Here is a 25798-nt window from a genome sequence, read left to right on the forward strand (position 1 = left end):
ATAGAGTTATATAGAGTTATATAGAGTTATATAGAGTTATATAGAGTTATATAGAGTTATATAGAGTTATATAGAGTTATATAGAGTTATATAGAGTTATATAGAGTTATATAGAGTTATATAGAGTTATATAGAGTTATATAGAGTTATATAGAGTTATATAGAGTTATATAGAGTTATATAGAGTTATATAGAGTTATATAGAGTTATATAGAGTTATATAGAGTTATATAGAGTTATATAGAGTTATATAGAGTTATATAGAGTTATATAGAGTTATATAGAGTTATATAGAGTTATATAGAGTTATATAGAGTTATATAGAGTTATATAGAGTTATATAGAGTTATATAGAGTTATATAGAGTTATATAGAGTTATATAGAGTTATATAGAGTTATATAGAGTTATATAGAGTTATATAGAGTTATATAGAGTTATATAGAGTTATATAGAGTTATATAGAGTTATATAGAGTTATATAGAGTTATATAGAGCATAAATCCTGTATAGATACCTTTTTTGAGGTTTTTTTTTTTCTTTGCCGACCGGTCGGCTTTTTTGCGTTTCTCTATTTTCATTTAAATTAATTAAATAAGTTTTTTCCATTTATTTAGGTTCATTCATTCAGGTTGAAGCTTTCAGAGGAGTTCATCGTGGGAGATCAGAATGGTTGTGATGTCAGGCTACGTTCGTTAATTCAGTGGCAAAGAATGCACGCCTGGCTGTGGTTCGTTTTACGTTTTTTTGCGGTTCCTTTTTTTGCCAGTTGGCTGGATTTTCCGGCTGGCGGGTTTCACCGCGGCTCGTTTCTCTATTTTCATTTAAATTAATTAAATAAGATTGTTTTCATTTTATTCATTTCATTCAGGTTGTGGCTTCCATAGGAGTTCATCGTGGAAGATATCAGACCACGTTCGTTCATTCAGTGGCAAAGAGCACACGCTTGGCTGGGATACGTTTTATTCTTTTTTCTCTGTAATTTAACATTAAGTAAGAATGCATACACGCACACATACACACACACAATTACATTAAGTAGCTATATAGGTAGGTTAGATAGGCATAATTTTAATTGTAGGTAGGATATATAGGAAGCATCCAACACTAATGTAGTTGAATAGGTAGGCGCGTAAGTTTATCGCTTCTATTTTTTCTTGCACTACATTACACGCATCAGCGTATCACATACACACACAAATACATACATATACACATATGTTAGTATTTGAGCGTAATTTTATTTTCATTACACATTCTAATTTATTATTACTAAGGTTGAGAGTAATTTAATTTCATAGGTAGTTAAGGGCAATAATGTAATTCTAGGAACAATCTTGTAATGTAAATTAAAACGCTGTGAGTGTATCGATAGGTAGGTTAATTATAAGTTTTACATTATTATTATTATTATGTTGGAGCCCAAGGCATTACGTAGGTGGTGGGGTGGGTGCCGAAAGGCCAATGAATTGGGCTCTTGAGTTTTGTAATTTTAGGTAAGCTAAGGCCGTAATGTAATGAATAGGTAAGTTAAGGCTACGTTTTAGCATATTAATAGATTTAGGGTTTAAGTTTTATATTATTATTACTAAGTTGGAGCCCAAGGCATTACGTAGGTGGTGGGGTGGGTGCCGATTGGCCAATGAATTGGGCTCTTGAGTTTTGCAATTTTAGGTAAGCTAGGGCTTAATTGTAATGAATAGGTAAGTTGAGGGTACGATTGCCGATAGACTCTGAATTTCGAAGTCTCTTGTCAGAGGTAAGCCTTGGTAGCCAGTGGTGAACCGGCAATGGTTTACTATCCGGACGGCAATGGTTTACTATCTCCACGGTAATGATTTACTATGCGGCACGACCATAGTCTACTACTCGCACGGCTTCCGGACGGCAAATGGTTTACTATCCGCACGGCAATAGTCTACTATCCGCATGGCAATGGTTTACTATCCGGTGCCCTGGCTGTCGGTGAACCTCTATGCAAGGAGGGAGAATGAAGGGGGACTTTCGACTATCGTACCATTAACAATTTAATATAGATTAGTTAAGGTAATTGAATAGGTAGATAGGATTATTTTTATTAAGCAATTTGAGATGCAGGCACCGCTAAGCTTTCTGATGAAAATTTTCTCTTTCTCCATTCCACGGGCTGTGTTTCAGCAACAATCTCGAGGAGGACTGGCACCAGTTTTGGAGGACAACGTAGGAACCGGATAGCATTCAACATTCTGCCTTTGTCGAATGGACGACGGTAAGTTTTTTTTTTACATTTTAATCTCTTTATTATTTTCAGTTATTATTTATTTGCCATTATTTCAATTTTATAATTTTTTGCTTCTAAGATTCTAACATCCATTTACTACTACGCTAATAAAAAAATTGTCTACAGAATGATAAGAGGTGGGCAGTGGTGGGAGTCAGCACGTTTCAGATGGTGGTCTCATGATGATTTACGTATGATGATGTGGTGTAGGAAGAATCAGTTCGTTGGCTGTTCGACTGACACTCAGAAGTTCGGATGAAATCTTGTGTGCCGATCTGAATGTGGTGGTCGGTGCAATGGATTGAAGTAAAGACGATTTTTGAAGTGAAGTTTAGTTTCGTTTTTTTTATTTTACTCATTCATTCATTTTTTCCCTCAATCTTTCAAATTATTCTTCCATTAATTGACGTTAATTCATTCTATTCATTCATTCATTCATTCATTCATTCATTCATTCATTCATTCATTCATTCATTCATTCATTCATTCATTCATTCATTCATTCATTCATTCATTCATTCTTTTAACTAATTATTTAATCATTCAGTTCATCATTTATTCGTTCGTTCCTTTGTTCCTTGATTTACTACTAAGCTAATAAAAATAACTTTTTACAGAATGATGAGAGGTGGGCAGTGGTGGGCGTCAGATGGTCTCATGATGACCGTTCCGATGACAATTTGATGAAAACAGCAATGACGATTTTTGAAGTATAGTTTAGTTTTTTTTTCTCATTCATTTTATCACTATCTTTCAAATTATTCCTCCACTAATTGATTCATTCTATTCATTTGTTAAATCATTTATTGATTGATTAATTAATTATTCATTCATTCAACCAATCATTCAATAATTCAGTTAATCATTTATTCGTTCGTTCTTTTGTTTCTTGATTATTTACCAACACGCTATTTAAAAAAAACTTGTCTACAGAATGATGAGAGGTGGGCTGTGGTGGGCGTCAGCATGTTTCACGGTCTCATGATGATCGTTCCGATGACAATTTGAAGATGATATTAAAAGAAAATTTGTTCTTGTCCCATCGTACCATTAAAAGTACTCGAATATGTCATCTCAATAAGATAAGTTGACTTTTTTCCAATGGCTTGTTTTTTACTTTAAAGAATTTTTTTTTCAATTTAGTGTTTTTCAGTATCCGGTCAAATTCATTCCAATGATGGTCGGTGCAATGGAGGTTCGTCCGTAGTGAGTGAAGTTTTTGGAGAGTACACGCTCGCACATTTACACACACACATCAATAAAACACACACATACACAACATCCATTCATTCGGTGTCGTTGTTGTTATGTTTTTCTTCAACTTTCTATTTTCTTTACCAGACTTAATTTAATTCGTAGGTAAGTTAGGGATTGAGATGAGTTGAACAATCGTAGGTAGGCTAGGGCTTAACATTAGTTAAAAAGTTTCAAGTAAAATAAAAACGCTGAAATATGTAAAATAAAATACCTAAAACGTAAAATTCCAAAAAAGTAGAAAAACATATTTGTAGGTAGGTGAGTTGAGTTAATGAATATAAGTAAGCTAGGGCCCTGAGAGTAATTTAATTGTAGGTAGGTGACTGACTACTATTCTTGCGACTTTTTATTAGTTTTTTGTGATGTGTTTGTTTTCGCTTCACAGCCTCAAACCAACAAAACAAACTACATTTTATTCTCGTCGTCGCCTTAAATTTTACCTTTTTGAACAATCTTTTTAATAGTGTCTATTTATTTAATTATTTATTAAATGTTAACTGGTTTCTAGTTTTTTTAATTTGGTTATATAATTTTTGGATATTTCTTGATTTAATAAAAGCAACTATTGTGTTTTTCTTTCTTTACTAAAATCTTGAAATTGTTTGTAGATCTGTACAGTTGAGTGTTTGTTCGAGTTTGAACAAGCCTTGCAAATATTTTTCAAATATGGTTCATTGATTGGTCGATTGGTTGGTTGATTAGTTGATTGAATGAATGGTTGGTTGGTTGATTGATTGGTTGATTGATTGATCTCATAGTATTGTATATATGAAAAAAAATCCGATTAAGCCAACATAAGGCTTTACTTGGCCACAGTATTTTACCAGACAAAAGCAATTTCTTTATTTATATTGACAAAAATAATTGTGAAATAAATATATTGACTTATTTAAAGCATTATATGTAAAGAAAACCGCCATGACACTGTTGTATGAGACCCAGTAAGCCACTGCAGTAAGCCAACGTATGATTCCAGCAACCATAATTTCTATGAGCACCAGCAGAATGTAAAATATTCATTGAATATAATAAAGATAGTTGTTCAAATAATAATTTTGATCTATTAAGGCGGTTTATTTCATGAGCAAACAAATTTTTAACATGATCGAATAGTGTAAAAAAAGGGTGACTTTAGTTCAATCCTACTAAGCCAACCTTCGGCTTCAGTAAAAAGCCACCGGATTTCACAGGACCAAAAGTATAATTTTTATATTCAAATTAACAACAATAATTTAATAATACATAATTTTATTTAATAAAATTATAATTTTATTTAATAAAATTAAAGAGAATTACTACAATGTTTTAAGCATATTAAGTCAAGTAAATATTTCATATAGCTTGCTCGTTAAAATCCATGCAATTTCGTAAGCCAATAATCCAAGCATGTCAAATAGCCCGACTCTTGACTCGAACGATAATAAATCACCCTCCAAATCTTTTCCGAAAGAAAACTTGTTCGACCGTTAAAAGTGAGCGAAGGCCGTTATATTTATTTTAGTTATGTGTATAGAACGACTTTCAAAAAATTAAAAATTTTTAAGTTCACTTTTAACTGATACACTTGTCAGCAAGACAATCATGGCGGCGCAAGGTTCGCCAAACGTTTTAGCGTTGATTAAAGAATTGAATTGGCTAGGCAAGAATGGAGATTATGAGAAAGCGTTAAAAGTTACAAATAAGAGTAGGTTTTTATTTTTTCACGATCGTTTGTGGCCTGTATTGTATATTATTAAAACATGTGATTTATCCATGTCTGTTTTTTATTTTGTATTGTTCCAGATGTTTTTAATTTTTTAATGTTTTTTGATTTTTTATCACCTGAAATAAAATATTTGAATTTTTGAATTTCAAAGTTCTACAAGAATTGCCTGAAGATGAAAAAGTTTTTCACTGCAAAATAGTCAGTTTGGTTCATTTGGGCAAATATGAAGATGCACTCATTGCTCTGAAAAAGAATCCAAAACTTTCAGGGTTAGTTTTTTTAAACAAAACTTCTTTTAATTTTTATTTAATTTTTTTTATATGAAAATTGAGTTTTACTTAACTATTATAATAACAAATGATAAGATAAGACTTATTAGATATTTCTTTATGTGGAAAATTATCTGTTATCTTTTATTTTATGCATTATAATATTCAAATATTATAAAGTTTAGACTTTGGTTTAGAGTATTCAGAAATTAAAGTTTTGTTAGTTCAGTACTACAAACACTAATTTTATCCAGCTCATTAAACACAAAAACACAGAGAATTATTATTTGAGAAGGCCTATTGTGAGTATAGACTGAACAGGAACGAGGAATCCATGAAGACAATCAAATTAGGAGACCCAAATGATCCAAGATTGAAAGAACTATTAGGACAACTTGTTAGATTTTTTCACATATTTGCCAATGTTATATTAAATTTAATGTACCTATTTTATGAATGAATTTAATTAATACTATTTCTTGATTTAATTTTCAAGTATTATCGCCTGGAGATGTACAATGAAAGCTTTGAGATATACAGAGACCTTATAAAAAATTCAGCTGTTAGTTTTATTTTTAGACAACTCTTTTTATGTTTTTTTTAGATCAAAGATTATAAGTAAGTTCATTCTTTTTTTCCATTCTGATAGATTTATTCCATTATTTTTCCAAATATTTCAATGATAAAATTTAAAAATAATTGATCAATTAATCAAGGGTAATTTTGAAGATGAAAGAGAAACTAATTTGTCTGCAGTTGTGGCAGCCCTCTGTCTATATACTGATGATCAAGTGGTTTGTTAATTTTTTATTTTAGATTAACATTTAATTTTCTACTATTTTAGAATCACATTTAATTTTTTACTAATTTAGATTCACATTTAATTGTTTACTTGCCAATAAGTCTCCTCAACTAAATCAATCAATAAAAACATAACTACCATTCAACAAGTTTCATTGCGCATCTCTCAAAAAGTCTTCCATTAGGTAATTAATGCACTCGTTAATCAATTGCATTCAATTCATCTATCACTAATCAGTAGTTTTGTCGGCCAATCAATCAATCACTTTCAATCAATCAATCTATTACAATGAATGAATGAAGGAGGATATCTCATTGAGGGAAGAGACATATGAATTGTGCTACAATGCTGCTTGCAAGCTTACAGGCCAAGGTCAATTTCAAGCTGCTTATGAGAAACTCAAAAGAGCTGAAGGTATATTTGACGGTGGTTATGACGATGAGTATGGTTGTAATGATGAAGAGAACTAAGATGAGGATGGTGATGGTGATAATATAAAAAAGATTGTGATGATGAAACTAATATGATGAATTTAACTCATTTGTAGAGTTGTGCAAAGAAAATTTTGGAGATGATTCGGATGCCTCGAAGGAGGAGATAGATGGAGAGCTGGCAATCATCTGGGTCCAGATGGGGTACGTGCTGCAGAGACTGAACAAGAAAGATGATGCACTGAAACTCTATAATCAAGTCGTCAAACTCAAGTTTGTGTTTTGGGTTGTTTTAGTATAGTAATGTTGGTGCTTTTGGTGTTGGATGACGTTGCTGTTGTTTAAGTTGGTGCTGCATCTATTGCCATGGGTTGCGATCAGCAAATTTTATTTTCTTAATTTTTTATAATATTGTGATAGTAAATAAATAAATAATGAAATTAACAATAGATTTTTTTAATGATTGTTTTTTTATGTGGCTATCATCATCACATCATCATCATTATTATTTGTTACATTTTCAGGCCTTTAGACCCGGTGCTGTTGGCTGTAGCTTCAAACAATATCATCACCATCAATAAGGTTGGTTTCTGATTAATTGGTCAATTTATTAATTAATTAATTGAATGAATGATTGATTGATTAAATAAATGGAGACAAATCTTTCACAATATATCTTAATTAAAGCAATATTTAACTATATAGTCTTGCTAGCTATTCTATAAAATGAATATAAAGAAATTGTAGAAATATTTGTCATGAGACTGTCTAACTTGTCAAAAACGAAGATTGATATTGATTGATTGATTGTCTAACTTGTATCTATACAGGATCAGAACATGTTTGATTCAAAGAAGAGGATTAAGGCAGCAACATCGGGAGATTTGAAGCACAAGTTGGTTAGCAGGCAGAAACAATCCATTGCTGTCAATGAATGCTTGCTGCATATGTATGCTGGACAGGTGAGTTGGTCGGTCATTCAATTTTTTTGATTGGCTTGTTGAAATGATTGAATGGATGGATTACTTTGTCTTAGTCAAATAAATTCAAGTCAATAGCTTGTTTATTAATGCCACAACACTAACATCAGGCTGACCAGTGCCACAAATGTGCCCACCTCCTCCAACAGTCTTCTTCATCATTATCAGCCAACAAGGGCTTCCTCATCGAATCCACTCAACTACTGAGGGAGAAGAATTCAGAAGAGGCCATCAAACTGCTACAGGTGTTTTTATGTGGCGTGTGTGTGTATGATGTGTGTGTGTATGTGTGTGTGTGAGTGTGACATATGTGTGGTATGTGTTTGTTTAATTATTAATTGTTTTATTATATTTTGACATCACTCTTTTAATGTTACTTAATAGGTAAATTAATAGCTCAAGTTGTCCGGTTAACTTATTTGATATATAATCGCATTGCCCACTCAGAGCAACATTGAAAAGTTGGAAGGCAAAAATGCTGACGTGCTGGAATTGAAGCTATCTCTGGCACAAATCTATTTATCTCAGGAGCATGTTTATAAGGCATGTGACGTTCTGAAGACATTGGGAGAGGACACCTATACACCTGGAGTGGTCTGTCATTCATTCATTCTTTTTCTTTCATTCATTCATTCATTCGTTTTCAATTTATTTAACAAATTTATGTCTATTTTGATTTTTGAACATTTGATTCCATGAAGTCTCTTGTAATTTTTACAATTTAAAAAAAGATTAATGGTTTTCCAATTGGCCTTCCAATTGGTTATTAGTGGAGAAGTATTTAGGTTCAATTTAGTCTTCTATGTAAATGGAATAGTAATTTGTGTGACTATTCTAAATTGTTTTTGCCTTCATATTTTTTGAATATTGTTGATAGTGACACCATGACAACACAGATATCAACGTTAGTGACGCTATACACGAGTCAGGAAGATAAGGAGGCTGCGTCGGAGATTATCAATCAGGCGGTCGAATGGTATCATAAAAATAAGGTTGTTGTTAATTTAAGCTGGTTTTAATTGCTAATTGTTTTTTATTATACTTTTATTTGATGTCATTTAATAACAAAAGCATAAGTGGACTTGGCCCTTTGTGCTTCCTCTATAATTTTAATTTATATTTTGGTTCCCTTTGATTTTGAAAAATTTATGAATTTTGAAACATGTTTGTTTAATTTTATCTAGAAGAGAGAATTTCGTCCTTTTTAGATAGCTTTTAATTGGCTTACAAAAGTTTAAATATTATAGAGTTGTATTGAATGAATTTTTGCTTCTTTTCCAAACGATTGCAAAAAAGCATATAATACCACTGGTTTCCAACAATTTTTATTAGCTATTAGTAATATTTCTGTTAAAATTCTAAATAGTTTTGCTGACACCATCATATTAAACATCATCGCAGTCCAACTCACCAGACTTAATAAGCCTTATAAAAGCCAGTTCGCAAATTCATTTGAACATTGGGAAGCCGCAAGTGGCTGCTCAGATGCTGGAGCAGATGAGGAGGTGGATTTTTATTGTGGTTGTGTGCTTGTAAATTTTGTCTCTTTATTTATTTATCTAGTCACGTCTCGTTAGTTGTTTTTCGTTTTTGTTCTTTCGAATTTTCGTTAATTTTGTTTTTTGTTGAAAGTAATGAGGATGATGATAGTAAAGTCATTCACCTTGAACAGGAACAACCCTGATGATTTGAAAATCTTAGCCCAGCTGATACTGGCATATTCTAAATTTGACACAAAAAAAGCCCAAGAGTAGGAAGGATTTTTACATATTTCACCATTAATTTTTTTTATTATTGCTACTATAATATTTATTATCGTTCATATTAATCAATGGTAAGTAATGACTCTCCAACTATCCAATCACAACGAACTGATCAATTGACATCAACCAATAAATGAACAGGATGAGCAAACACTTTCCGCCAATAGAAGAGCTGTCCCATGACATTGACCTAGATAGTTTAGAATCATCAGCGAGCTGGTTCGCCAATAAGTGGGTCAAGAAGGCTGCCAAAACGACAGAAGCCTCCCCCAGGCCGCTTACGAAGGGGTTGGATTGATGATGATGATGTTTTTTCGTTTGTCATTGATGATTGTGATTTGATATCCGCGGTTGTAATATTCAAAATTTTATTTGTAACTTATGTGTGATTCATTTGCATATTGCTGTCTGTCGTGTTTCATTCAGTCGTTTATAAATTTGCAATTTACGATGATATCAAGGAGGATGGTAATGAAAATGATATCTGAAAATGAGACGGTGATTATTTTTAAATTTCAGATCTAAAGATTTGTTTAAAAAAAGGCATAAGAAGAAGAAAAGTAGAGAAAACCTTCTTGCGATACAATCAATCATCTTTCTCCTACTCACTTTTCATTCATTCATTTTTTTTACTTCCAGTTTAACTCACTGTGTGTATATAGTCGTTCTAGCTCGTTTGCCATCCTTCTATCACTTTCCTATCCATCATTAGTTAACTCTTTTATTCCGTGAATTCATCCACATTCGTTTATCCGTCATTCATCCATCCGTCCATCCGTTACTCATTCATTGCTATTTATAGACCAATCTATCCATCCTCATCGTTCAATTACTCATCCGATAAAAAATCCATACACCGTCAGTCCTTCCTAAGAATTACGATCCGATTGTGGCTCCCGATCCGGAAAGATGGCTGCCCATGAGAGAGAGGTCTTACTACAGAGGAAAGAAGAAGAACAGGAAGAAGGATATTGGTTCGTGCTGGATCGTCTGTTCCCGTTGGGATTGACGGATGTGTTTGTTATTGAGATTGGGAAGAGTGATTAGAGTTGAATTTCAGTCATGGATGATTTTGATTTAGATGGATGGATAGCTGATTGGAAGGGTGATCACATTTGATGATTGAAATGAAGTTGAGTTATATAGATAGGCAATTGTTATTAGACTGGATAAATGTGATTGGTTGGACGATTTTGTTTAAATCTTTAATCAGTTAAGTCTGTGATTGATTGATTGATTGATTGATTGATTGATTGATTGATTGATTGATTGATTGATTGATTGATTGATTGATTGACTAATTAACGTTACAATTCATGTAGGCAAAGGTACGCAAGGATCAGTTTCAACTGTTGTTCCTGGGCTGTAAGAATTTTTTTATTTTTTTTTTCAAAATGTTTGATCTATTTTCGCATATTTTTATCGTTCCTTTTAGTTTCTTATCAGACTCTAACTCTTTCAAGAAGTGGTTTTTCAAATAATTCATACTGAAAATTTATTTCATATTTTCTTTTTTCCAGAATAATCTTACAAAGTGTCTATCGCCTCTTTCTATTGTATCACATTAATATAATCTTTTCAACGTTCTGTACTTTATTTGAGATAGTTATGAATTAATTGTGAATTAATTATTTTCTCATTCTAGTTAATCTAAATTTTCCGTTCGGCAAATAGGCTTTTGTATCCTGTAAATTTTTGATCTCTGAAATAAATATAAATAGAATTTTCTTAGATGTTTGTGTCAATGGCACAACCGGATGAAATTTTGAAATATGAAATAATTTACAGGGATGCATCTGAGGGAAGTCATTTGCACGGGGGAGACGTTGGCTCGCCGAAAGTTAATGTCGCCGGTGCAGCCCAACAACAAGCTACAAATTTGGCCGTCAATCCGAACGCCCCGCGACAACAAAAACCCGCTGCTGCCGCTAAACAAAAGCCTAAAAAGAAGAAAGGCATAAAATGGTGATGAAGATGATGATGGTGAGGATGAGGATGATGACGATTATGATGGTGATGGTTTTTGATGGGATTATGACGACAATAGGATGAGATGATGAGACGTATCGTGGTTTTGATAACGGTGATGGCTGGCGGTGAATATTCTAGTTGTAATAGGCTATACGGTATTGTCAGTAAATTGTATTATTCTCGTGATGACTCATCTGATGTGGTTGTGACTTTTATGATCTGCAGTTTTGGGTGGAATAATTAATATGAAACGTTAGGAATTTATTCTAATTAATTTACTTGTTGATAACAACGTCGTTAAACATTAGATTTTTCGTTGTTATTCAGTCAACACAGCAAATATTGAATTGAATATAGTGTACTTTTGTTTGTCCTGTCTTGCGTTTTTCTAAAGCAAGATTAAACAAAAATTAGTGTCTACTTCGTTTTAATAAAAATAAAATAGATAAAAATGGGTGCAGCGCTTTCATTTAGGTTCTTTGAAAAACGAAATTATATGAAGTTTAAAGTAAAATTGCGAAAAAGTTTTCCGTAAAACACCGCTCATTCCAAATAAAGATTAACGTGAAAAGATTACAATTAACTGCCTAAAATAGGATGAATATTATATACCATATCAGCAATTAATCTAACAAAATTTCATGGAATGTAGAGCGCTTTTCTTTTCAAAATAACATTAAGGTGTGTCACATTATGATGGGAGGAGTCGTCATTTTTAAATGTCCTTGGAGTCAACGTGTTTACTGGGAAAGCAAATGTTTTCCATACATTTATCTTTAAATACGTTTATGTACTCATATAGCTACATAGTCATGTCATATTTATCAATAAATGAACTATGCCATCAATTCTATATAATGCAAAAAGTATACAAGCACAAGCCACACATATAGGTGGTTATATAAAAATACACACACACATATATATATATATATGTATATAATTTAAATTTTAATTGATATATGTATATATATATCTGTGTTCTATATTATTAAATATATGTATATACATATACATTATTTTATCTATTGCGTAACTAATTTATTTTAAATGGTTCCGCTCTTAATATCGTCTGCACGAATTTTGCTCTGCTGGTTTTTCGAGTTTTGCGTTTCAGATTGTTAAGATATAAAATCGAATAAATTCATATAAATTATAAAGTACTAAAATTAAAGAATCGTTTGTTAGTTGTCGTCTTCCAAATGTTTTTAGGGATTAGAAGTAGAATTTTGGTTGTTATTCCATTGTCCATAATTTTGATTCCTTGGGAACACAAGCTAGTTAGTGGAGGATTAGTTGGAAACGATGATACCCTCACAACCGTTTCACCTCCTCCGGATGATCACGCTGTTCCTGTAATTATTTGCTTGTTTAGTTTTTTTTAAATTTAACATTTAGTATTATTAGTAATTAGTAAGTTCCACTTCAAATTAATTATTAAATTCTTGCTGTTCTAAATTTTTAAGAGTTGAATATACTGGGCTTATTTTAATTTAAAAGTTAAAATACTTTAGTTTAGAGAGAGTAGAAACTCTTTTGTTCATGACTGATGAATTTTTTTCAATATTTTTATTTAATCTAAGTAACTTTTTCTCATACAGTTTTGGGTATGTCCTCAAATGGCTTGCCCCACCTTGAGATCAGATTGTACTGTGAGTGAATATGTCAGCAACTGGGTGACCTACTTGAGTGCTGACAGGGTGGTGAATTATTATGAATGCAAGGGCTGTCCATACTGCATACGTCCAGTTCCCAGGCCCATAGACAAACGAGATGTCAATTCATTTTCTAGGCTTTTTTTCAAAAAACGAAAAACTAAGTTATAATTTACTTTGTGACAAACATTTCAATGTTTTTTTATTCCACAGGCAGGTTACTCTAATATCTATCTATTTTAAAGAAAGTGTTAATGAATGTTATGTTAATAGAACAGTTTTCAGTATTTTTGTTGACTTATTTACATTATGGTATATATCTTTTGCTTAATTTCGAAGTCAACTTAAAACTTATTTATTTGCACAATGAATGTCCGTCTTATTTGTCTATGATTTAGTATCGCTTTTGAGATTCAACAATAAAAAAGCGTTGTATATAAATTTCCGTAATAATAATAATCCTTTAATTTACTAAAGTGGTAAAATTCTGTTTTAGGATCTTTCATATTTATGCTAACAATTTGTGTCATGTAACCTAGATATCTACTCTTAGTTTCTCCCTAGTTTTTGAAGCTTTAAAGCAGCATTTTTTTAAAATGAATATTATTGTTAATTTTTTTATTTTGAAATTAAACATTTTTACGTTGTTTTGAATAGAGCAGGCAGCATTTGATAGATTGTTTTGATTATTTTTTTAGACAATTTATCTTTTAATGTTCATTTGTATGTTTATGTATATGTACAATACAACTAAAAACTGGAAGATGTGTTTTACATCATTTCCTTATGGTAGTCAAATATTTTTTTTATCATATATATATATATATATATATATATATATATATATATATATATATATATATATACATATATATATATATATATATATATATACATGTACAAATGTTATTGGTATTATTATTATAGTGTGACTTAATGTAGAAATATATTTGAATTTGAATATGGCAAATATGCAAATCCCACATCTTGAATTGTGTATTGTTTCTTTTTTCAATTTACAAAGCTATCCAAAGTTGTTCACGTAGCTTAACTTTTTGCTTTACTTACTCATCCATTAAGAATATATATTAAAAATATATATCAGGAAACATTTGTAAAAGAAAGCTTTACGATTTTAAAATTTAAATTTTAATAACTCAATAAATTGAGAATGTAACGCCTATATTATATCAAAATGTATATCGAGCTAATGTTCATTGCGCTGATTTATAGTTAAAAAGATTATGGTACTGTAAATGTCTATCTAATATATACTTTCATTGATGTGTTTTAACCTAGCTAATCAATCACTGAGCGAACTTTTTAGAAAGATTTTAGAAGGATTTGATAATACCCATGTTTTTGGAACGTTTGTTGAACCAAGATTTGATTTGAGCGTGGTCGTATAGAAAATGAGGATTGCAGATTTTCAGTTTGGCTGTGGTCAATTAAAAAGAAATTATCGTAAAAGTTTAATTGGTTTAAATTAAAGGAACTAAAATTAAAGTGATTATCTTACAGAGGAACCGCGCTGGCTGTTTAATTATTTAAATAGAAATTTTAATAAATTGGAAAACCATTATATTTGTTTATTCATTTTATTTAATTTATTAGACCCAAATTTTCAATGTTGACAGCAAAATTTCTACTTTTTACGTTTTAAAACGAATACTTAATTGTTCTCGCTAAATTGCAGAGAACAAAACCGGATTTCCTTAGAGCTGGAAGTGCCCAGTAGGCATTTGTCTCATGTTGGAGCCTGGCTGCGAGAGAGCCATATTCACTCGCATGTTTTTTAGAGACGTTAATCAAAGTGGTGAGCCGGTCAAACGCGTATGTAATTGAGAGTACTGTGAGTGCCAGCCAACAAGCCTTAAACGATTTTTTGTACATTTTCAGTCTAAACGTAATCTCTGTCGTGATTCAATCAAGCAAATTGGCGCCTAACAAAAATTAATAACGTTTATTTCATAATTCGATTTTTATTGTAGTTTTTTTTTTATTAGAAACTTTTCTTATTGTATTTTTATTCTTGTATTTATTGGATTGTGAGTGATTATAAAAAAATTCATAAAAAAATACAACATGAAATAACATGAGTTAAAATTAGAAGTGACCTGCTAAAGCTGTTAACGTCAAGGTTTAGATATTATAGTTCAAATTAGGTATTATAGTTCAAATCCTATAACGCACATCATAAAGGGTTCTTTGCTGGCACACGTTGTTTATTTTTTATTTTGTGATAACTAATTATCGTGATCGTGGTTCCTTAAATTTTTTCCTCCGAAATATTATATTTTCTTAACTAAAAAGTTAGCGACCAAAACATGTCAGTTTAGTATGGAATTTTTTACTTAAATTGTTATAATTAATTAATGATTTTGGCTAATTATTTACACCCGATTACACACAAAAAACCATATGCTCATTGTTTTTTCTACATTTTTTGGTTTTTCCCTTTCATGTGGGTTTTCAATACCTTCTGCTTTTTACTTTTCAATTATATTACTTGAAATTTGTCAAATTTTAAAGGTCGACCACTATGACTAAAGTCACATTCAAAATAATTCTAACATCCGATCCCAAGTTACCATACAAAGTGTGAGGAAATTATTTATATTTTACTATAAATATAACAGCTATTTGTTTTAAATTTAATTTTATATGCAAAAATAAATCTAAGCGAGCAGTCATCCAAGGATTTCTATTTTTTATGTTTCAACATTTCCAAATTTTTTTCAGTTTGAGTGTTCCTGAACAAACACCATTCACAGCTGTGCTTAAATTTGCTGCAGAAGAGGTATGCTTTTTACATTCTGTTATACTTGTAATAGACATTTATCTCAATAAACATGTTATTTTCTATTAAATCAGAATTAAATAAATTATCTTACTTTCAAAATGATTGTTCTATTTTTATTAATTGATAAATTTATAATAAAATTTCTCATCTGAATATGATATAATATAATTAATTTCCAGTTTAAGGTTCCATCAGAGACCAGTGCAATAATAACAAATGATGGCATTGGGATAAACCCTGCACAAACTGCTGGTGTGTGGTGACAGTTTATTTTTTTTTAATTTTTATTTCAAAATCATATAATTACTAATAATAGTAACATGATTTTTCAATTAATTTTTTTAGGTAATGTCTTTTTAAAGCATGGTTCAGAGTTAAGATTGATTCCAAGAGACAGAGTTGGTCATCTGCATTGAGATCAATATTTAATTATCAACACCACCACTAATATTCAAATTTGTTTTAATTTTTATGTTTATTAAACTATTATTATTGTAAGAATTGTTTATATTTTGCTTATTATTTAGCTCTACTGGTTTTCATATTCATTGTAGGAAATTACGTTGTTGTATATAACCCAAGAGTTAAATCTTATGTAAATGACCAAAATAGTTATTTAGTCTTCTGATAATTCTGCTAAATTTTATTCCATTATATTGAGTTGTTAATCTATAACATTGATTTATGTTGTTGCTCAATGATAACTTATTAATTGTAAGGTAGATAAGAGCAGTCAAATATTTTAAATGAATTAAAGTAAAATGTCCCTCTTCTGTTTGTTGTAAGCTCAACCAAAATAATTTTAGATGAGATTTGTTATATGATAACATGTTGTTACAAGGGCAGGTCCAGATATATCATTAATCAAATTAATAAATAATGGAAATCGTTGAAAAGCTTATTAATTTTAACAATTTGATTAATAACCTAAGTAACGTTATAATCATACTTGAGAAATATTTAAAAAATGGAGCGAAATGTTGGAAGGTATGACGTTTGCTTCTGTTCGATTGAAATTGAACATTATCACGTTTAGTAAAGCCACCTCCTCTACTGTTAGCAATTCGCATCTTCTGATAATTAATATACAATAATATTTTAACTGATTTATGTGTAACATACAATGAAAACTAAAAACTGCTGTTCAATTCAAATCATAAATATTTTAAAATAACTAACAAGCATGCAGGCATTTATTGATAAAATGTTTTGACTTTCCATACTTATGTTTTGACTTTTCAGACGAATTTTTTATAAAAAATCTAGCCTGCCTGGTGATATAAATTTTGTTTGTTTGTTACGGACACTACGTTGGTTAAGATGGCGTGGGGATTCTAATACGGAATCAATTAAGGTTTAAGTAATGTTGAGGATTTGAACCAAACAATCGTCTGCCACATTTGTTTAGGCAGGGTTTTATTACTTTTTCAATTTTTTCTCTTCCAAGCAAATCTTCATCATTTTAATTTGATTTTTTAAAGTTTTTTAATTAAATGAGGAAGAAAAGAACTCACTGAAAAAACAAAGTTCAATTAAAATTAGTAAAATTTTTTGCCAGCTGTTTGGGACTGATTTAAATTGTATAGATAAATCATGGCTGTCGCAAATAAAATAAAAGGAATCGTAAGCAAGAACAAGAGGAGGCTTCAGGAAGATGGATTTGATCTTGATTTGACTTGTTTGTAATAATTTGTTATATATATATTTTTAAATTATTCTATTTATTTATAATATATTTTAATTTTGATATAAAAAATGATACAATTGATCTGTTTTGTATACAATGGCCTTAAGGCTATAATTTCTTATTGAGTCTCTCTAACTAAATAAATTATTAAGTTGAAAGATTGTTTTTTAATACAACAAAAGAGTTTTTTTAAATTTTAATTAATTAATTGTTTAATTATGGTTCAAAATTTAATCAGTTAATAAAAACTGACACAAAATCATAACTGAATAAAATAAATAAAACAATATTTCAAAGACATCTACCCTAATATCATTGCTATGGGCTTTCCGGCCGAGAACTTTGAAGGCGTTTACAGAAATAACATCCACGATGTCGTCAGGTTATCTATTTTTATCTGCACAGTTTATCTAGTGTTTCTTTTATTTAATTTTAACAATTTTAATTATTAAATTTTATATAATTTTTATGTATTTTATATAAAATTTTTCAAAAAGAATGTGATCCTTAAACTTTGTAAGTTCTTAATGTCAGATAGAATAAAATATAGATTTGATATAATTTTTCTTAGTCTCTTGTCTTAATACTTGTTCTTACTTATATTTGTGATAATAATTTGATAAAAATTCAGTGAAAAACATTTGAAACTTTTAATTTTATTTAAACTTATAAAAATATTCTCAATAATATCAATGTTATTCTGGTTAATGTCTCTTACAGTACTTTATATACATAGATCATATATACTGGTATTTTTCTTTTGATGTAATACATTTCCCATAGACCTAAGCTGACATTTGTTTTTTACAAATTTATTCTTTAAAATTTCATCAAAAACTTTTATTAAAATGCTTGCATACATCATTAACGAAAAACACACTATATTATTCAATTCTATAATTTTCCTATAAAAACACTGATAATTTTCACATTTGGTTATTATTCATAAAAATATAATTTTGAAACCAAATTGATCTTATAATTGTATAAAATTTTATTTTATATTTGACTTCTTTCATATGCGATATACTTTATCGTATATAATGTTAATCTACAATTCAATACTGTGATTCTATGTGGTATATTTTATATAAAATGTTCTGTATTTTAGCCTATATAAATGGTATGATATGGTATAGAATAAATATGATATATATTACTTGTATTTTTAAAATTCAAGAAATTATGATTGTTAGAATTCATTTGTCTATGCAAATAAATTAGAGATTGTTAATTTAATAATAAAAAAAATTAAGCATACAATTTGTAGTTTTTTTTTATAATCTAATAATAATCATGATGTTATATATTTTTCTTATTTTATTAATTGCATGTTAAACTTTTGAAAAGAAGTTCTAAAGCATTTTAATTTAATTTAAATATGTCTGTGTGTCTTATTAAGTTATTTTTAAAACTATATTTTTTATTTTTTCACTGACATCAAAGGTTTTTAGACAGCAAGCACAAAGACCATTACAAAGTATACAATCTGTAAGTTTGTATGTACTTGTATATATGTATATGTTTCTATGTCTGTATATATGTTTGTATGCTTGCATGCATGTTTGTATGTATGTTTCTATGCCTGTATATATGTTTGTGTGATTGTATTCATGTTTATATGTATGTGTATGACTGTCATTGTATGTATGTCTGTTGGTTGTTTTAAATAATACACTTTTGTATGATAGATGGATGGATAAATGAACTAACTAATAGATGAATGAATTCTTACTCTCTTTTTTTGTGTGTGTACTAACATAAAGAGAGAGAGAGAGAGAAAGAGAGAGAGAGTGTGTGTGTTGGTGCGTGCCTGCGTGTGTGTGTGTGGGTGTGTATATATATATATATATATATATATATATATATATATATATATATATATATATATGTGTGTGTGTGTGTGTGTGTGTGTGTGTGTGTGCGCGTGCGTGGTGTGTGTGCATAAAGTAGGGGCATGGTTATTGTAATGACCTAAAGATATATTAATTATTCCCACCTAATTATTTATATATAGGCGTCTGCTTAGTGCTTTGGATGATGATGAATGATGATGGCATAAAAATGATTGATATATGGTACCTGCGTTTGCTGATAACATCAAACTACTAACTAAAGTGTGCGCTGCTCAATTATATAAAATACGTTCTATAAAAAAACAATCACGTTTTTATGGGAGATTCACGTATTACCTTCACAACATCATCTTCGGTATGTAATGCGAATGACGAAAATGTTTCACCATCCTTGGTTTGCCTTTTTGAATAGACTGTAACTTGGAAAACAATTGATGTGTGTGTTTGTGTGTGTGTGTGTGTGTGTGTGTGTGTGTGTGTGTGTGTGTGTGTGTGTGTGTGTGTGTGTGTGTGTGTGTGTGTGTGTGTGGATATTTAAGGTGTGTATTTATTTCAGTGCTATTTTTTAGAACATACCTCAATGTAATGTGCGCTTGTGTGTGTGTGTTGTGTGTGTTCGTGTGCGTGTGTGAGCGTGTGTGGATTGTACTTTTTATTTTTTGAACACCTTTTTTTGTAGAATAATTAATTGGAGTAATAACATGTACTGTATCTACAATAATGACACGATATTAATTGTGGATTATGAAGATAATAAAGATGCTGATGACGACGAATGGTTTTGTATATTAATTTTGATGATGATAATGATAATGTGATGCTGATGACCGTAAGGGAAAAATAGGATTTTAAGACGGAAGTTAAAATGTGCGTGAGTTAAAATGTACGTCAATCAATTGATGATGAAATTTCAAAATGAAATATACAATAGTATGGTGTGTAACATATTTTGACGAATGATGAATTTGAAAAGTGTCCACAAAAAAATAGTAATAAGACGATGATGAACATTGAGGATGAGTGCAAACAAGGCACTCATACATTCACAGACCCACCCACACATACACACACGCACACAAACACACACCCGCGCGCGCAGATGTTCAGAGAGGAGCTACAACAAAAGCCGCTTCCACCACAGAGTGGAGTACTATCCCTTCAACGACCACCATCCACCTCCACTGGAATTACTAAAACCTTTTTGTGAAGACGTCGACAAATGGCTATGCCAGCATTGCCAGAATGTAGCTGTGATTCACTGCAAGGCTGGAAAGGTGAAGGACGCTGATGATGACGACGATGATGATAGTGATGATGATAGTGATGGTGATGAAGATGATGTTGATGGAGATAATGATGATGATGAAGAGTACGGTGATACTGATGATGTTGAAGATTACAATGAAGATGATGATGATTGAGATGATTATTATGATGAAAGAGATGGTGATGATGATAAAGAAGGAGACGAGGTTGTAGTATTGTTGGTGATTGTTGAGTAAAATAATAATAATAATAATAAAAGTAGTTGTAGTTGTAGTAATAATAATATTAATAATGATAAAGATGAGATGATGTTATGTCAGGCCTTGCCAATATTTTTTCTGATGGTATGGCTTCTTTTTTATAAAGTAGGGGTCTTTTAAAAGTTCATGGATCATCATTGGTGATGATGGTGGTACTATAAATTGTCATGATGTGATTAGTAGAGATTAGAATTACAAAGATTAAGAGATCAAGATTAGTATGGATTAGGATTACAAAAATAGAGAGATCAGACAGATTGACACTCAACTCAGTTATTGAGTAGAGTGAACATTTTTCATTTGAATAGCTCCATTTCTCAACTAGTGTACTTTCAAGCATTATTGTTTATTGGTCATAAATTCAATTCAACAGGTGAATAACTTACTAAATAAACAAATTTTTTTATTCAAATTTTAGTTGCCTTGTTTAAAATATATCAATATACAATACATACACGATACATTATGATACGATATACAATTACCATATACCTTTATGATATACAATATGATATCATACCATACAATGCATGCTTCAAGCTTCAATGTATATATTTTTTGGTTCAATTCAAATAATGGGGAGTGATGATGAAATAGATTGGTTGATTACTAACCTGGCCATTTTATGATGGTGATGATGGTGATGGCGGAGGTCGGGGTAATGATAGTGATGATGATGATGATGGTGATGATGATGATGACGATATTTATGGCTGACGTTGAATATGATGCTGACATCAAGTGACATCAATAATAATTACGAATATGAAGATCGTTGCAATGATGATGGTGAGTGTTAAGTTGTTACATTTATTGAGCAGGTGTTGATGGTTTATAATGTTGTCTTTTCTATATTTCATCTATATCAAATTTACATATTTTAACTATTATCATCATCGTCGTCGTCGTCATATCATCTCGCCATCGTCTATAAAAGATGTCATCACAAACATCTTCGTCGACATCATCATCATCGTCATTAAGGAATATCACTACAAACCCATTCACCAACGCCATCATCGTCATTAAAAGACATCCTCACAAATACCTTCATCAACGTCATCGTCATTCACCATCGTCATTATCACCAACATCTTCACCAACGTCTTTATCAAAAGCATCATCACAAATACCCTCATAAACGTCATCATCGTCATCATCTTCATCGCAAACGTCATCATCATAGGGCCGGACAGGGGTCATGGTATGCTCATACCTCTTACACAGGGAAAAGCATAAGACCGCTGAGGAAGCTTTGAGTTATTATGGGGAAACGAGAACAAGGAATAAAAAAGTTTGACTTCGTTTTGCTTGTTTTTATGTTGTGTCGTTGTTTGTTTGTTCGTTTGTTTGTTTAAGTTAATTTATTGTTTAGATTTATATTTTCTTTTGTGTTTTTTTTTGGTTTGTTTGTTTAAGTTTTATGCTGATGATGCTCTATGTCTTAACGTGTTTATGTTTACAATAGAATGATCGTGCTGTTATTTTTGTTGTTGCTGCTATCTGGTTGGCATGTCTGTTGAAAATTTAAATCATTAAATGTTTAGGAAATTTTGTAAGTTGATGAATAACAATTAGTTTTGTTTATTATTGTTGTTCTCCAAATTATCACTATTGCTATTAATTATTATTATTATTGTTATTATTATTATTACTACTATTAATGTCATTATAATTAATAATATCATTATAGTTGTTTGCGTTATTGTAATCATAGCCATTGCATATTGTATTGTAATTACTACTATCCAAATTACTAAAACAATTATTTTTCATAATTTTAATCTCTCGCTTAATTATTCTTATGTGGAAACTCTTTCAGACTGTTCATCATTTGTAAAAACTCTCAAAAAACACACAAAAAAACAATGATTCACAGACGCACAATCGTACACACACACACACACACACACACACACACACACACACACACACACACACACACACATAAATAGACATAGACACACTTATATTTCCCTTTCCTATCCAAATAGGGAGTCACAATTCCGAGTCAAATTAGGTATGTGAAGTACTATGGACATCTTGTGGCCAATCAGCTGACCTACCAGCAAACTCCGCTCGTACTTATGACCATTAGGATCCAGCCCATTCCTATTCTTAATGGAGCTTCCTGTTGTACGTGTTGTATTATTTTTATTTGTGTGTACTATATTTTGCAGGAATAATAATTTTTTTTTTATTTTTAGATATTTTTTTCTCATTGTTGTTTATCTCTGTTTATGTTAATTGTCATCTGTCTGGCAGTGTTTCTTAGCGAACTCCAAGTTTGAATAGATTAATTAGTTTTTTTTTCAAGAACAGACAAACAAAACAATGAATTTGAGTTAATGAAGCCAGTTAATAAATAAACATTTTCTCTTGGTGCACTAGTTAGAAAGATTCACCTACCAAAAAGATTGGATCACTAATTACTACTACTACTTCTTCTTTTGATGATGATGATGATTATTATTATTATTATTATTATTATTATTATGGAGATGATGATGTGTGTATGGGGTGATGTAATTTGAAATAGTGGCGATGAGGACAACGACGACGACGATGGTGATGATTGGTTTTCCCTTTAAATTTTTGCATATAGAAGCGCGCAATTTTTTTTCTTTTGTGCAGATTTGTACGCTACTCCAAAAGTATATACATATTATAAATATACCACTAACAACAACAACAACACACGTTTAGACGGCATTTTCCCCGAGATCGGGGGTTGCCGTTTGGCTACCTATGATGAAACCGAAATACCCCTCGACTCCATCCACATCTGTCACTCGCCTCAGTATCACGCAACCCCGCTTTCACCCTGTCCTTCTCCACCTGCTCTCTCCATCCCAATCGCGGACGACCCCTTCCTACCACTCCTTCAACCTCGAACTCCAACGCTCGCCTAATCCCGACCCTTTCATCCCTTCTCAACACATGTCCATACCACCGCAATCTCGATCTCCTTATCAATGTCACAATATCCTCATTCAGTCCCATCATTGACATCAGCTCTGTACTACTCCTCCTATCCTTCACTTTAACCCCACACATCATCCTCACCATAGCTCTTTCAGCCCTCTGCAGTACACTTTCCTCCTCTCTCCTCAACACCCAAGTTTCACCACCATATATCATCGCTGCTCTCACACATGCTTTATATACCCTCCCTGTCATCTTCACTGACCATTTCTTTCCACACAATACCCCACCCAGTTCCCTAAATTTCATCCATCCCACACGAACTCTAGCCGTAACTGCGCTCAAACATCCTCCATCCGCATTCAGCTTATCCCCTAAGTAAACAAAGCTTTCCACTCTTTCAATACCATCACTCAACCCCGTCCTTGCGTCCGTCCTATTAATCACACCATGAACACATTTCTTACATTTGAACGTGCCTTCCACCTTTTTCAGTGCCCCCCTCACACCACTACATCTCTTATGCACCCATTTCTGACATCCTATACACAATACCGAGTTAGCCTTCACTCTCCTATCACATACCCCACAGGGGTCTATTTTACTTATCACTCGTTCCCCACCTTCCCCACTCACCATTACCTTCGTGTTACCAATATTAACTTTTAACCCTTTCTTTTCAATAACACTTTTCCATCTGTCAAATTTTAACTGCAATTCTTCCATGCTATCAGCCATCAAGACTAAATCATCTGCATACAAAATCTCAAATAACAACCCCTCCATTATGTTTCCACACACAACATCCATCACAATTGCAAACAGAAACGGTGATAACACTGATCCTTGATGCACTCCTACCTTAACACTAAAAGCGTCCGACATCCCCCTTCCAACCCTCACCTTTGTCTTTGCCCCTTCATACAGCTGCATCACAGCTTTAACAAGTCTCTCATTCACTCCTTTCTTCCTCAACGCCCATTCAATGACCTTCCTCGGTACTCGATCAAAAGCCTTTTCTAGATCCACAAAACACATGTACAATCTACGTTTCTTCTTTCTATAATTCTCCTGCAACATTCTCGCCATGAACAACGCATCCACCGTTCCCCTACCAGGCATAAACCCACACTGCATTTCATTAACTGTCACCATACTTCTCAACCTCCTCTCAAGCACCCTCTCCACTACCTTCATTCCGTGCTCTAGTAATTTCACACCCCTGTATGACCCACAATCTCTCACATCTCCTTTGCCCTTATACAACGGCACCAACACACTGTGTCGCCAATCCTCAGGTATACCTTCATCATCAAACATACTGTTAGCAATTCTCATCATAACTTCAATTCCTATCACCCCACTCGCTTTAATATGTTCAGCCGCCACTTCCGAAACCCCTGTCGCCTTACCTAGTTTCATTTCTCTAACTGCTTTCTCTACTTCCTACCTCGTCACTTTCTCTATAGGTCCGTGTGTGACCGCGGATTCCACATCTCCATCCCACTCATTCTCTTCATTCATCAACCTTTCCATATGAGCTTTCCACACCTGAGCTTTTTCCTCCTCATCTATGCACAACTTGCCAGATCCATCCCAAACACATCCATTCCCTATAACATCTTTCCTATCCCTCATTGACTGCTTTGCTACTTTGAACATTTTCCTCGAACTCACATCAGATTCCATTTCCTTCATTAACCTATCTGATGCTTTCGTCATTGCAGTTGCCACTGCCTGTTTTGCAACCTTCTTAGCCTTCCTATACTCAGACTCCGCTTCCTCCGTCATGTCCCTTCTCCATACCCTAAACCTCTCCTTCTTGACTTCCAAAACCCTTCTTATATCTTCATCCCACCACCACGTCTCACCATGCCTACACTTTCCTTTCGTCCATCCACATACTTTA

The 25798-nt window shown here is 31.9% G+C and overlaps 3 protein-coding genes across 3 annotated transcripts in view; all 3 read left to right on the forward strand.

Moving 5' to 3' along the window:
• Positions 1-5097: 5097 nt before the first annotated feature.
• HELRODRAFT_84318 (hypothetical protein) lies at positions 5098-10475 on the forward strand (the record flags this gene model as incomplete). The annotated part of the gene is made up of 17 exons (XM_009024027.1): positions 5098-5200; positions 5373-5490; positions 5767-5887; positions 5987-6052; positions 6207-6284; positions 6595-6706; positions 6840-6996; positions 7248-7305; positions 7554-7685; positions 7814-7958; positions 8173-8297; positions 8600-8695; positions 9105-9208; positions 9376-9453; positions 9608-9754; positions 9986-10026; positions 10330-10475. The coding sequence occupies 17 exons, from the start codon at positions 5098-5100 to the stop codon at positions 10473-10475; spliced, it is 1827 nt and encodes a 608-aa protein (XP_009022275.1).
• Positions 10476-15634: 5159 nt separating this feature from the next.
• HELRODRAFT_84056 (hypothetical protein) lies at positions 15635-16311 on the forward strand (the record flags this gene model as incomplete). Its single annotated transcript, XM_009023993.1, has 4 exons — positions 15635-15693; positions 15835-15892; positions 16075-16147; positions 16241-16311. 4 exons carry the CDS (start codon positions 15635-15637, stop codon positions 16309-16311), a joined length of 261 nt encoding a protein of 86 aa, XP_009022241.1.
• A 1177-nt stretch (positions 16312-17488) lies between these two features.
• The window catches only part of HELRODRAFT_120014 (hypothetical protein), a gene marked incomplete at both ends in the record, with an annotated part of 11069 nt that continues 2759 nt past the window's right edge, over positions 17489-25798 (forward strand). Inside the window, 6 exons of the mRNA XM_009024141.1 lie at positions 17489-17573; positions 17880-17964; positions 19029-19073; positions 20538-20712; positions 22151-22258; positions 22959-23100. Coding sequence (XP_009022389.1) covers positions 17489-17573; positions 17880-17964; positions 19029-19073; positions 20538-20712; positions 22151-22258; positions 22959-23100 — 640 coding nt within the window. The remainder of the gene's footprint in view (positions 17574-17879; positions 17965-19028; positions 19074-20537; positions 20713-22150; positions 22259-22958; positions 23101-25798) is intronic.

This window comes from Helobdella robusta, assembly GCF_000326865.2.
Source record: "Helobdella robusta unplaced genomic scaffold HELROscaffold_39, whole genome shotgun sequence".
NCBI lineage: Eukaryota > Metazoa > Annelida > Clitellata > Rhynchobdellida > Glossiphoniidae > Helobdella > Helobdella robusta.